The sequence below is a fragment of the Watersipora subatra genome, chromosome 3 (assembly GCF_963576615.1).
Source record: "Watersipora subatra chromosome 3, tzWatSuba1.1, whole genome shotgun sequence".
In the NCBI taxonomy this organism is placed as follows: Eukaryota; Metazoa; Bryozoa; class Gymnolaemata; order Cheilostomatida; family Watersiporidae; genus Watersipora; species Watersipora subatra.
The window spans coordinates 3822100-3835680 of record NC_088710.1 but is presented as its reverse complement, the minus strand read 5'-3'; the positions used below and the strand labels follow the sequence as shown (position 1 = coordinate 3835680).

At 36.5% G+C, this 13581-nt stretch overlaps 1 protein-coding gene across 1 annotated transcript in view; it reads right to left on the bottom strand.

Annotated features, from left to right (window-relative positions):
* The window catches only part of LOC137389643 (uncharacterized), a 38721-nt gene that overhangs the window by 526 nt on the left and 24614 nt on the right, over nt 1-13581 (bottom strand). The window contains exons 33-47 of the mRNA XM_068075705.1: nt 13121-13302; nt 10809-10954; nt 10512-10543; nt 9992-10112; nt 9199-9366; nt 8033-8211; nt 6680-6843; nt 6323-6479; nt 4958-5079; nt 2437-2585; nt 1703-1873; nt 1420-1515; nt 1073-1212; nt 671-804; nt 351-466 (exon numbers count right to left, since the gene is read on the bottom strand). Coding sequence (XP_067931806.1) covers nt 351-466; nt 671-804; nt 1073-1212; nt 1420-1515; nt 1703-1873; nt 2437-2585; nt 4958-5079; nt 6323-6479; nt 6680-6843; nt 8033-8211; nt 9199-9366; nt 9992-10112; nt 10512-10543; nt 10809-10954; nt 13121-13302 — 2077 coding nt within the window. The remainder of the gene's footprint in view (nt 1-350; nt 467-670; nt 805-1072; nt 1213-1419; nt 1516-1702; nt 1874-2436; nt 2586-4957; nt 5080-6322; nt 6480-6679; nt 6844-8032; nt 8212-9198; nt 9367-9991; nt 10113-10511; nt 10544-10808; nt 10955-13120; nt 13303-13581) is intronic.

Genomic DNA, 13581 nt, shown 5'->3' with positions numbered 1-13581 from the left:
CTTTACAGCTGAGAGCAGATGTGGCCAGTGGCACATATTTCTTGATGGTTTTCTAAGGGCAACACTGGTCACAGCAAAACTTCACAACTAAACAGAAGCTGGTTAGATAAATATTTTGAATCAATTAAATATTGCCAAAACATGAGGAATTGAGTGAAAATTATAAGTAAAGAGGTATTTCTTGTATAACAAGAACCAAGACAAAGATAACAAGACAACAAGATAACAAGACCATCGTACTTTGTATGGCGCACGCAGCTCAATTTTATGAAATTTGGGTAGATGGTTGAAAATTTTGATAGAAGAATAAGGCTATCTTGACTAATAAGTATGATTACAGGGCTACTCACAGATTTAGGCCTTTGTAGTGCGGAGTTGTTACTTGCTTCAGTAGCCTGCGAGTATGTCCTGGTTCTGCAAGGAGCAGCAGATAGTGCTCTCACAGACACAGCTCGGCTAGGCATGGCTACAAAAAGAAATTCAAATCGATGTCTATGAACTAAATTTATACAAAGGCATTCATGAAACAACCAACTAAAGTGAGTATAACTCAATGCAGAAACAAGACAACTCCAAACATAAAAATGTAAAGTCATAAAACAAAAGTGTAAAAAACATCTAAATGCTAAATGTTTTGAAATGCTTTATTGATCAATGAGTAGAAACTCACAAGATGGTGGCGCTCCTGGAGTTATCATTCCCATAACAGTGTGTGCTCTTACTCCATGGGGATCGTAGCCACTTTGATCATAGACCTTTGCCTGTAGCTCATCAACACGATGAAAAGCTCCCAGCTTCAAGTTTCTAAAAATCACGAGCATAGATTTTGGCAAAATATGAACAGAGTAAATGAAATGGGAGTAGGTTCCTACAAACATAGAGTGGGTTCCTACAAACAGAGTAGGTTCCTACAAACGCAAGTTACAACTAAATGTCTATAATCAGAAATAGTGTCACTATTCACCCACCAGTATGTTTTACTAAATAAATACCGTTCGAATGGAAAACAAGACAACTAAAAGTACAGTTGATCAGTGTTTTTTTTACCGCATTTAAGGTCGAGGTCACAAACCTTTCATGATTTAGCTGCTTTTTAATCAGGTTGACATCCTTCTTAGTCTTCTCCTGGGTGAGCTGGTGTAGCCTCTGGTCCTTTTCTTGTTCATAAGCCAACCTCTGCATTTGTAGCTCCTTCTCTTCAAGCTCTTCCAACTATGACACAGAAGTTTAGATATCAACTATTGTGCAAAAAGGAATTATATACGGTATATAACATTTGAAAATACAAAATGCTGAAACTAAATTATGTAGGTTAACATGAAATATAAACAAGTAAAAGCAGCTTCGTCAAGATGAAAATAAAAAACAAAGTCAGGATGCAAAAGATATAAGCTGTCTACATCTGATGCTCTCTCATACCAGTTTTTCAACGTTGGCAGCTTTGGCGAGCTCCAGCTGTCTCTGGTTGGCAGCTTGTTGCATAGCAGCATACAGTTTCTCCTTTCTGGTCTTCATCTAACAAAACAATTATGAGTTGATGAGGAAACGTAAGGTTTCACTGATTCTACATTACTATTTACAGTACCTCCAGGCAGGTTCTTTATACAAATAGAACCATACATAACCTCTTTTTTCAAAATCCCCACAAATTCTTAAACTATCCCCTTGATAAATTTGAAAACTATGTCTATAGTGAAAATACCTCCTTATCCAGTTTTTTCCTCATCTCTCCAGCCTCTTTCTCGCTGTCTCCTAGAGCCCTCCGCAGCGCCAGTATCTGCTGCCGAAGAAGCACGATTTCTTGCTCAGCAAGCATCTGCATCTTAACACTTTGTTTCCTGTTGTTTTCACTCGTCTCCTCCTTCTCATGCAGCTAGAATCAGACAAAGATTAAAATCACAACCTAAGCTGTTCTTTAAACTCATAATGAATATACTCTTGCCGAAAAGAAAATATTTTGTCAAAGTAAATATTAGATGAACATTTACTCAGCTGTTTTCATCACAAAAAGCAAATAAAAACTAGAGACAGTTTTACACAAAAACTTGCTAGTCAGCGACTTGTGCTATTAGCCAGGGCAAACAAAAGTCAGCTTAATCTGGACATCAAAAAAAGATGTCAAAGGCAAACCATTAAGCTCCAAGGAAGTCTGGACTCCAAGTTAGTTGTACTAGAATACCTTATTGTTAGTCGATTACAATAATTTCGTTTCTTACTGAGTAATTTTGTTAGTTTCTGTTACAATAATTTCCTAAAACATGGATATGTGTTGATTGTTGAGAAATACAACAGATGATACAGTGATAGTTTCCACAATTGATTTCCACAAATCAATCGTGGAAACTATCAATAACATATTGTAATATGATACGTTATGCTAATCGTTAGTGCTCAATATTTTAGTAGTCATTGATATGAGGGCACTGGGGTGTTTACCTTGGTTCTGAGGTAGGATTGTACATGATTGAGTTTCCATGTGCTCATAGACTTCATTCGATAAATAGTTTTCCTCAATTCAAAGGTTTCTGTCCGTAAGTCAGATGTCAGCTGCTCTTTTTTGATTCTCAGCTTCAGTTCTTCTTCGTCTGTCAAAATTATTACCACAAATATGTCTATATGATCAACATTTATTTGCCAAGACTGCAAGTTAAGAGTTGTTTTAAAACCATTCACTAAATGATCTACCTTTCTGGTTGAAATATGCTACGTAACTAGTCATTTTAGACTTTATTAGGTAGTAAAAGATTCATAGAACATGTTTATGTTAGCAGTTCAAGGAAATACTATAACATCTGAACACATTGATTTAAAATTTCCTCATGTACCAGTTCAACCAGCGTGCTTGATATAATTAGTGATCCATAGAATTTCAGAAAATTCAGTTAAATTAAAATAATTGTATGCTGCGCTTGAAGGTCTAGATTTGTTGCATGTTAAACAAATATAATATCTGCCAAGGTTGACAGAGCATTTGAAAAGACCGCTTTAAGAAGTTTTAGAAATGTATTCTAGAATATTAAATTCAAATGAAAGCAAAGAAAGGCCTTTTACAACTGATAATAAATTAACCAGTGCCCTCGCTAAACAAATAGATTTGACTTAGAACTGACATGAAGCTAGACTAGTAGATTACAACTAGCAGACTACAACTAGTAAACTACAACTAGCAGACTACAACTAGTAGACTGCAACTAGTAGACTACAACTAGTAAACTACAACTAGCAGACTACAACTAGTAGACTACAACTAGTAGACTACAACTAGTAGACTGCAACTAGTAGACTACAACTAGTAGACTACATTTAGTAGACTACAACTAGTAAACTACAACTAGTAGACTACAACTAGTAAACTACAACTAGTAGACTACAACTAGTAGACTACAACTAGTAGACTACAACTAGTAGACTGCAACTAGTAGACTACAACTAGTAGACTACAACTAGTAGGCTACAACTAGTAGGCTACAACTAGTAGACCACAACTAGTAAACTACAACTAGCAGACTACAACTAGTAGACTACAACTAGTAGACTACAACTAGCAGACTACAACTAGTAGACTACAACTAGTAGACTACAACTAGTAGACTACAACTAGTAGACTACAACTAGTAGGCTACAACTAGTAGACTACAACTAGTAAACTACAACTAGCAGACTACAACTAGTAGACTACAACTAGTAGACTACAACTAGTAGACTGCAACTAGTAGACTACAACTAGTAGAATACATTTAGTAGACTACAACTAGTAGGCTACAACTAGTAGACCACAACTAGTAAACTACAACTAGCAGACTACAACTAGTAGACTACAACTAGTAGACTACAACTAGTAGACTACAACTAGTAGACTACAACTAGTAGACTACAACTAGTAGACTACAACTAGTAGACTACAACTAGTAGACTACAACTAGTAAACTACAACTAGTAGACTACAACTAGCAGACTACAACTAGTAAACTACAACTAGCAGACTACAACTAGTAGACTACAACTAGTAGACTACAACTAGTAGACTACAACTAGTAGACTACAACTAGTAGACTACAACTAGTAGACTACAACTAGTAGACTGCAACTAGTAGACTACAACTAGCAGACTACAACTAGTAGACTACAACTAGTAAACTACAACTAGCAGACTACGACTAGTAGACTACAACTAGTAGACTACAACTAGCAGACTACAACTAGTAGACTACAACTAGTAGACTACAACTAGTAGACTGCAACTAGTAGACTACAACTAGCAGACTACAACTAGTAGACTACAACTAGTAAACTACAACTAGCAGACTACGACTAGTAGACTACAACTAGTAGACTACAACTAGCAGACTACAACTAGTAAACTACAACTAGTAGACTACAACTAGTAGACTACAACTAGTAGACTACAACTAGTAGACTGCAACTAGTAGACTACGACTAGTAGACTACATTTAGTAGACTACAACTAGTAGGCTACAACTAGTAGGCTACAACTAGTAGACTACAACTAGTAGACTACAACTAGTACACTACAACTAGTAGACTACGACTAGTAGACTACGACTAGTAGACTACAACTAGTAGACTACAACTAGTAGACTACAACTAGTAGACTACAACTAGTAGACTGCAACTAGTAGACTACGACTAGTAGGCTACAACTAGTAGACTACAACTAGTAGACTACAACTAGTACACTACAACTAGTAGACTACGACTAGTAGACTACGACTAGTAGACTACGACTAGTAGACTACGACTAGTAGACTACGACTAGTAGACTACGACTAGTAGACTACAACTAGTAGACTACAACTAGTAGACTACAACTAGTAGACTACAACTAGTAGACTGCAACTAGTAGACTACAGCTAGTAGACTACATTTAGTAGACTACAACTAGTAGGCTACAACTAGTAGACCACAACTAGCAGAGTATTACTAGTAAACCACCCACTTGCTCGCTTCTGCTCTTTAGATTCTTTGTCCTTATCCTTGAAGAGTTTGTTCGCTATGTTCTGGTCAGTCTCTATCAGAGTCTCACTCACCTTCTTGCAGACGTCTTCATAGATTTCTTCTCTGCAACCAAAAATGTGCTTAAGTAGCGCTGATAGAGCTTATTGTCTTCGAGAGCAATAAAATTCCTTTTGTAAAAGTATTTTGTCGATCTTTAGATGTAGTTGCTACACAACGTATGTGTTGAGTATCTACTTGTCTTAGAACACTAAACCATGTTCTATGAACTATACCATGTCCACAGTTGTCCACATTTCTAGACTTATTCTGCCAAAAAAGATTTTTCATTTCATAGAGGATCTTAATAAAAGAAATAATCTAAGCGGTTAATATACAAATAAAACAGAAACTGGCAGACTGTGTTTCAAACTATAAACAAGTTTTTCTGCGTTTTATTACACTTTGTTTAAACTGTGAGAATGTACATCGGTCCCTCGCTACTTAACCTTCCCAGTACAATACCAAAAAGGCAAGCTATGAGCCTTTTAGGGTGAAACAGCCAAATTAGCTTGTTATTTCTCAACTTAGCATAGGTGAATGTTTTAAAAAAAACTATTTCAGCTGCATGATATTGCAGCTGCAATATTCTCATTGTTAGAAAAGTGAAAAAACAAACCAGTTTGTTGTAGAACCAGAAAATTGTTTGCAAGCCAAGCAACTCGGTGAACCAAAAATTAAAAACTTAAGCTATATTTTTTACGTAAATGTAAGCCGGTTCATGATTCATCAACTGCAGATGGTCTTAGATAATAAGGTAAAAATTTTGGTGATGTTACGTTTTTGTTTTCATTTTTCACAGTCTCTCAGAAATCACTGTAAGCTATCTACAGAAAATCGCTCATGAAAATGTTCAAATTATCACTTCTTGTGTAAATGCATATAAACATTCCATACTGCCAGTTATCTAAAATCCATGCCCAACTAAGGAAACATCTAATGCTGTGATTCTTAACCTGGGTTTGATCGAACCCAGTGAGCTGAGTTAGTAAGTCTCAGAGGTGAGGACAAGTAGCAGCGGATGTCACACTGATTAGGAAGGTCATGTTGTCTTTAGGAAAATATATGTAATTTGCTGTGATTCTATGCATTGTACCAGTTTTTTTCTTTGAACGCAGAGATGGTAATGCACAGTTCATTTTGTGCACTAGTAAATGATATACTGCATCATTGTTTTGAATGTGGAAAGGTCGTATTTTATTTTTCAATAAAGAAGGGTTTGGAGAAAGTACATAGGCTCCTATGAAACTAGGGAGGTTCAGCAAGATTCAGAGCCACTGATCTAAAGGAATGCCTCGAGAGTGCTCACCTGTGCTCATCAAGTTTCTGCCTCAGGGAGAAGCAGGCCTGATACAGATTCTGTACAAGTTCATTATACTCATCTCTTTGCCTTTCTCTTATTACTGTCTCTTGCACCAAAGCGTTATTTCTCATCTCAGTGAGTTGAGCTCGCAAAGCTGTCACCTCTGCAAACAGTTATCAACACCTCAAAGCATTTGTAATGGCCTTCAATAGAGGTGATAGCTGTGGATATGACTACGATCTTAAGTCTGGGTTTGTTAAAAAATGGAAAGAGTTCATCTAACTGAAAAGTTGTTTGAAAAACTCTAATAGTCCAAGATCTTACTGATTTGATAACTCTATGAAGGGAGAATAAAAGACATACCCATAATGAGCTCATGGTTTCTGTCAGCTAAGCGACACTGAACCTCTACATCGATGTTGTTTTCGATGCGCTGTAGCTGATCCTTTACATACTTAATTTCCTGTTCTTTAGTGTATAAGAGTTGAGTGTTGACCTTGAGCAGAGCCTCATAGTAACTTGTGTAACTATAAATAATAATTACATACATAATTAGGGCTATTCTCTCTCTGCCAACAACATCTACCTAATCTGCGTGGCTCTAAAGAGTTATCTTCTCTTTCAAGTCATGTGAGAAAAAATGGCTCAAAAACCGGTCTTTAAATAAAATGTAACAGCACAACATGCCCATTTTGTGAAGCATAATTTACTAGAGCTGTTTAATCTATTAGTTATGTATCACACAGGTAGAGCCTAAGAAACAAAATATGTTTACTTAAAATGTTGGTACGATGAAAAGTTGAGCAGTAGAAGTATTGTGAAGATGGTTGAAAGAGACAAACTGAAAGTCGCTAAAAATGACATTGTTCTTTAATTGAGTAAATTAAATAATTACATTAATTTTTGGCTATTTTTTAACATTCTTCAACCTCAAATTAACCATATTTTCTTTGTCAGAGAACATTTGCTCTAAATGCTAGTGAATTTTAGTCAAACAGCACTTCATTTTATCAGTGAATACCTTCTATTACAACAGACGGATGACTCTGTTATGTACTACAGACAGATAGTCAGCTAATAAAGCCATAGATAGTACAACTCTGATGTCACGCAGTCATAAGAGTAGAAACAGCATTTTAAAATAATAATCAGAACAAGTATAACTTGTTAACTGAAAGTCAATCCATGATTGGATATTTGAAGCTCAATTCTTATCATTATTGTGCGTGTGCAGACAACTCCTCGAAGATCGAGTATGATCTCCTCTTTGCTTGCTGCACATAGAGGCTGTTTGTACTTTTAAGAGCACCCAGTGTTTCTGTAATCTTGGCCAGACATGCCTGAGTCAAGTGGCAAGGAAACCTGCATCTGGAGACATGTCAAGTTGCAGGCAGTGATTTAAGGTAAGATGTCATTGCTGTCACTACTAGTGGACTTTGCGGAGAATAAAACTTCAACCTATTTTATCCGGATCAGGGGCTCTACACCCCTAGGCCAAAGCTGCTCTTGAATATTGCTGAACAAGTAGGTAGTATTACTAAAAAGTGTTCATCTCAAGTTCACTCAGTTTTACAAACATACACACAGAGCTGCCGATATATCATGACCAACTTGATGCAAGTCAACCTAATAAAATAAAAAGGCACGAAGTTAACTCTGTAAATATGAAAATGAAGAGCTGGTAATGTACATGTATATTGAAAGGTCACTTCTTACCTCTCGTAGTCAAACTTCTCTCTGGCAAGAATATCAGAGGTGAGACCCTTTATCGCGGTCTCCCAGCTCTGTTTCGAAATGGTTATAGACTCCTCGGTCTCTGTCGCGTCCTTCCAAATTTCAGCAGCAAAATTCTCGGCTATTTCTGGACGTGCTATGGTGAAATTTTCCTTCCAGCTCTGAAAAATTATTTGCGTTATCCAAGATCAATACTTGCAGTGGCAGCGCTGACAACTATTACACAATTTATACTGACTGATACTGAAGTTATAAAACAAGTAGAGTACAGTAGATATGCCTTTACGTAAATTCTACTAATTCGTATTAAATTCTAGTCAACATAAAGAATTATGTAAAATTCTTGCTTCATATTACATAAGAAATTCCATATAATGTAAAGTGTCCAGTCGGTGAAAATTCTCAAATTCAATCCGAATGACGAGAATATCAGAGTTACCTTAAAAATATTGTTTTCTTTCTTGCCGTACTTCAGAGAACAAACGATGTATAGAGGCATATCTATTATATATATAGTAGTAGCCTGAGAGTCTAGTGAGAGATCGGATAATGATGAGCCGCACAATTATTTAGAAATATTTAAAGGCGGTTGACTAGTAAGACTGGTTGACTAGTAACAATGGTTGACTAGTAACACTGGTTGACTAGTAACACTGGTTGACTAGTAACACTGGTTGACTAGTAAGACTGGTTGACTAGTAACACTGGTTGACTAGTAACACTGGTTGACTAGTAAGACTGGTTGACTAGTAACACTGGTTGACTAGTAACACTGGTTGACTAGTAACACTGGTTGACTAGTAACACTGGTTGACTAGTAACACTGGTTGACTAGTAACACTGGTTGACTAGTAACACTGGTTGACTAGTAACACCGGTTGACTAGTAACACCGGTTGACTAGTAACACCGGTTGACTAGTAACACCGGTTGACTAGTAACACCGGTTGACTAGTAACACCGGTTGACTAGTAACACCGGTTGACTAGTAACACCGGTTGACTAGTAACACCGGTTGACTAGTAACACCGGTTGACTAGTAACACTGGTTGACTAGTAACACTGGGGTTAAAAAACAGAAGTAAAATATACTAATATTTATTTAAATGATGCAACTCTATGACTTTATAGCAAATGAGTTATGCTTACTGGTCGCTTCCAGAGATCAGTAGGTAGGGCGGTCTCCTCCCGTCCTCTCTCAGCAAATGCTAGATTCAAATCTTTAGTCAACTTTTTCATAGTTTCCTGAATCATGTGCTCTTCGAGGCTTTCAATAAGCTTCAAGAGTTGAGCCGCTTTCACCTCTATTTCTGACACCTGCAAGCAGGTCAGAATAGGAGAATGGCTGATATCTATGGCAAGTTATGCTGATTCAACATTGTCAGTCACATAAATATCTCTATGAGATGTGCTAGCAGCTTAACCAACTGTAGTTTTGAGCAAAGTTTGACAATTAGTTCGTAGAAGTTAGTCCCTTAGCAGAAGAAATATTCTAGGAGATTGTTGACATAATAAAGATATCAGCAACATAAGAAAGTCAGCTGACAGATTTGCTGCCAAGCTCTCAATAATCTTGATAATATAAAACAGAACAGAGTTCCTTGACATGTGAAACTGCACCTAGTTCAAAACCACTTGTTATGTAGATAGGCTTTGCTGTCAAGGAGATCATATTGATGTTCTTCTATTGATGTTCTTCTATTGATGCTGTATGTCGAATAATAGAGCAAGATCTATTTGGTTGACTAGTTAAAACAAGTTGAGTGGCTACAGCTTGTGATTGTAATAATATTAATGTCCATAAGTCATGGTCAAATGATAGCCTTAGTTCCATCAAATAATTCTTTTTAATGAATGATGTATAAAATGATTCATAATTTATATTATGATATTTATTAAAAATATAACTAAACTGATACTACAGGTTGCTGAGCAGACATACATTAGGGGGCATGATGAGAGGCTCTGTGTCATGAGTTATCCCTTCATACATATCAGAATTTCCTGTTCGTCTAGCTAGGCTTTGCAAAACTGGAAACAATTTTTGTTCTTTGTATTCTTTGCTACAATCAAACAGCAATTTGAATAGACATGTATGGTGTTTTTTATCAGATTACTCCACATGTCTATGGCATTCTAAAAATATCCTCGAAAGAATAACATTTATTCCATATAATCAAACTTGGGCTGTCAGTTACTTGCAATATTAACCACATTGAATGTTTCAGATGGCCTCAGCAATAAAGTTGGTAAAATAGAGTACAGGGTATAGAAACTTCAGAGCACATTTACTAGGATTTCTGACTACCTATAAATGACAACGTAAATGTATTCCAAGAAACTTTTAGAGAGACATAGTTTACTTGAGGCTGAAGCAGCCACAGAGTAAAAAAGGAAAAGTGAATATTACAAAATATTAAAAAACTTCAACAGCCTTGAAGATGCTGAGCTGTAATACGAACCTCATGAGCCTGTACAAGGCAGGGGTGTCAACCTTCTCAACTGTAATACAAACCTCATGAGCCTGTACAAGGCAGCGGTGTCAACCTTCTCTACTGTAATACAAACCTCATGAGCCTGTACAAGGCAGGGGTGTCAACCTTCTCTACTGTAATACAAACCTCATGAGCCTGTACAAGGCAGGGGTGTCAACCTTCTCAACTGTAATACAAACCTCATGAGCCTGTACAAGGCAGGGGTGTCAACCTTCTCAACTGTAATACAAACCTCATGAGCCTATACAAGGCAGGGGTGTCAACCTTCTCAACCTGGAGCCGCCGCAGACTCCAGTCTTGTTTAAAAACTTCTGTGCATTTCCAGAGCAGCAAAAAGTGCTTTAGGAGCTGATAGGCTTCTATTGGCTGCCGAGTGCGTGAGATGGATGATGGTTTTGTTTTCTGAGTACCTGTAAGCATGGGGAAACAGGTGCTACTGATCTTGCCAGTATAAGCAAGTAAACTTTTTCCTCAACCAGGCATAAGATTACATATTACCCAAAAGCTTTGTATTGAATTTTGGTAAAGATAAAAATGCCTTTGAGAAATGTTTTCAAAACTTGCTTACTGCCCTTTCATCTGTGCTCAAAGATCATTCATGCCCAAAGTCTAACTTATTACATGGCATACATTAGGAAAATGTCTTTTAATTCAAATTTCGATTACAAACCATAAAATGAAAAATTCAGTTTAAAAAGAAAAAATGATTATAATATGTAAAAGTTAAATATGAGCATCATGAGCTTATTTGGTAGCATCTCAAAAACATGGCAACAAGTTTTCTCAATGCCAAAAATTTGTCCATATATTGATCGTACTTGACAAGAGTTGTTCTCTCCTGAATACCTGATAGTAGGAAAACTAATCCACAGACAGTTTCACACAAAATGCAGTTAATTGATTAAGCCATGAAAATTAAATGTACACATAGAGTTAACTAATAGAGGTAACAACACTGCAAGCTGCATTTCTAATTAGGATAAATCTCTACAGCCCTAAAGCTCCAGCATTAGCCAGCCATACCAACTCTTGAACTCGCTCTATTGAAATCATTAACACAAACTAAGACTATTTGGAAGGCTAGCTATAAGCATAAGACAGTCTAGCAAGGTTAAACACAGTTGCCAGCTATGAATAGTATACTCTACCTGCGGTTGAGGCAACAGAACGCCCTGAGAGAGTTGAAAGATGATATGAAGTTTACCAGATTATACCGCAAAACTGGTCTGAGTTTACACGTAAAATACATCAATGTGTTTGATCAGCCATCAAAAAAATTAAATGAATAAAAATAAATTATCAAGTGGGTGCTTGTTAAGATCTGGCATAAGGAAGGAGAAAGATTACCAAACTTACAATAACCTGCAACAAAGAGTAAATGTAGTTTATGAACAACATTTTGTTTCAAACAATATGAAGTCATTCTAGAACTATCAAATAATTCTATGTGTAGATCAATTAATATAAAAATTTATACTTAAATACTTTGTCTATTGATCACAGGCTAACATCTGACTACCAAGTTACATATCTACTAGAGTGTGACTGTGGTACTCAAGCGTATGTAAAGTGATCAACAAACTCTACAAATACTCTGATAGAAGTATTCTAGCTTCCACCAATGTTAGTTATCCCCCAGTTGACAACAACACTGAATATACTATATACTGGACACCAACACTGACCAACCAGTTGACCACAGCACTGAATATGCTATATACTGGATACCAACACTGACCCTCCAGTTGACCACAGCACTGAATATACTATATACTGGACACCAACACTATCCCTCCAGTTGACCACAGCACTGAATACACTATACTGGACATCAACACTGACCCTCCAGTTGAAAATGTGTGAAAATTCACTAATTAGCCAAAGAGCTAATGAACTTCAAATAAAAACAGAAGTTGTTTCACCTTGACACAATCAGTGAAGAATGTGCTGATGAACAATATATTTAAAAATTTTAACCTGGGAAAGCACTATTATTTTACATTAAAGATGTATTTTTATAAAATTTTGTAAGTTTTATCACGAAGCATCAGTATTTTTCTATTATTTGTGATTGTTTTTGATGTTTGAGGTGATCTGATTGCAAAGATGTTTCAAGATTAAAGTTGACAAAACTTGATGCTCAGATGAAGAGAAAGTGCAATTATGGCTTCCATAGTAGCAATGAGACCGACAGAATAGAGGAGCGAAGCTCTTCAATTTAAGCACCATAGCCGATATTAACTACTGCAACTATAACAACTAGTGACATCATTTCACATGTATTTTTTTGTAAGCATTTTAATCCCAATGAAGTTTAGTTGATTTTCATCTTGAAACATCCTGGTGGTCAGATCACCTCAAGCATCAAAAACAATCACAAATAATAGAAAAATACTGATGCTTTCTAATAAAACCTACTAAATTTAATATTGTAAGTTCATCTTTAAGTTATATTTTAGCAGCAAAGAAAAAGACAGGAAATCTCTCACGGTGCATGAGACTGCGAGCGTACCACTGTGGCTGTACTTTATTGGCAGCACGAATAAAAACAGGAAATAGAATAATTGGCTGCTCACTTCGCCCAGCTGAAACCATGCTGTAGGAGCTGGTAGGCCTTGAGCCACCAGTTTTCTTTGGCTTTCCCTCATCATCGAGAGTGATGGCGAGGGCAACAAACGTTGAGGAGTCCTGATTACCGGACTGCAGAATGTCTTCTAATAGGAGAGAGACACCGAGTATTTCTCCATTGGCCACATGCCTGCAGAGAAGAGAAATAAACATAAATACATCTAAAAGATTTTAAACTAGGAAAGCATGCTTAGTCTCCATTAAGCCATACTTTGTTGGCAGCAAGATTAGTGACAGGAAAATAATTAACAAATGTTGAAACTAAAACTGGCACAATATGATGTTAATAAAAATGGAAAGCCTTTGTGAAAATGATAGAACTAGTTCAACTTTCAAAGTATTCTATTTTATGGCGATCAAAAAATAGTTTCCAGGGACAAAAATAGTTGTCTGTCAGCTGAATATTCCA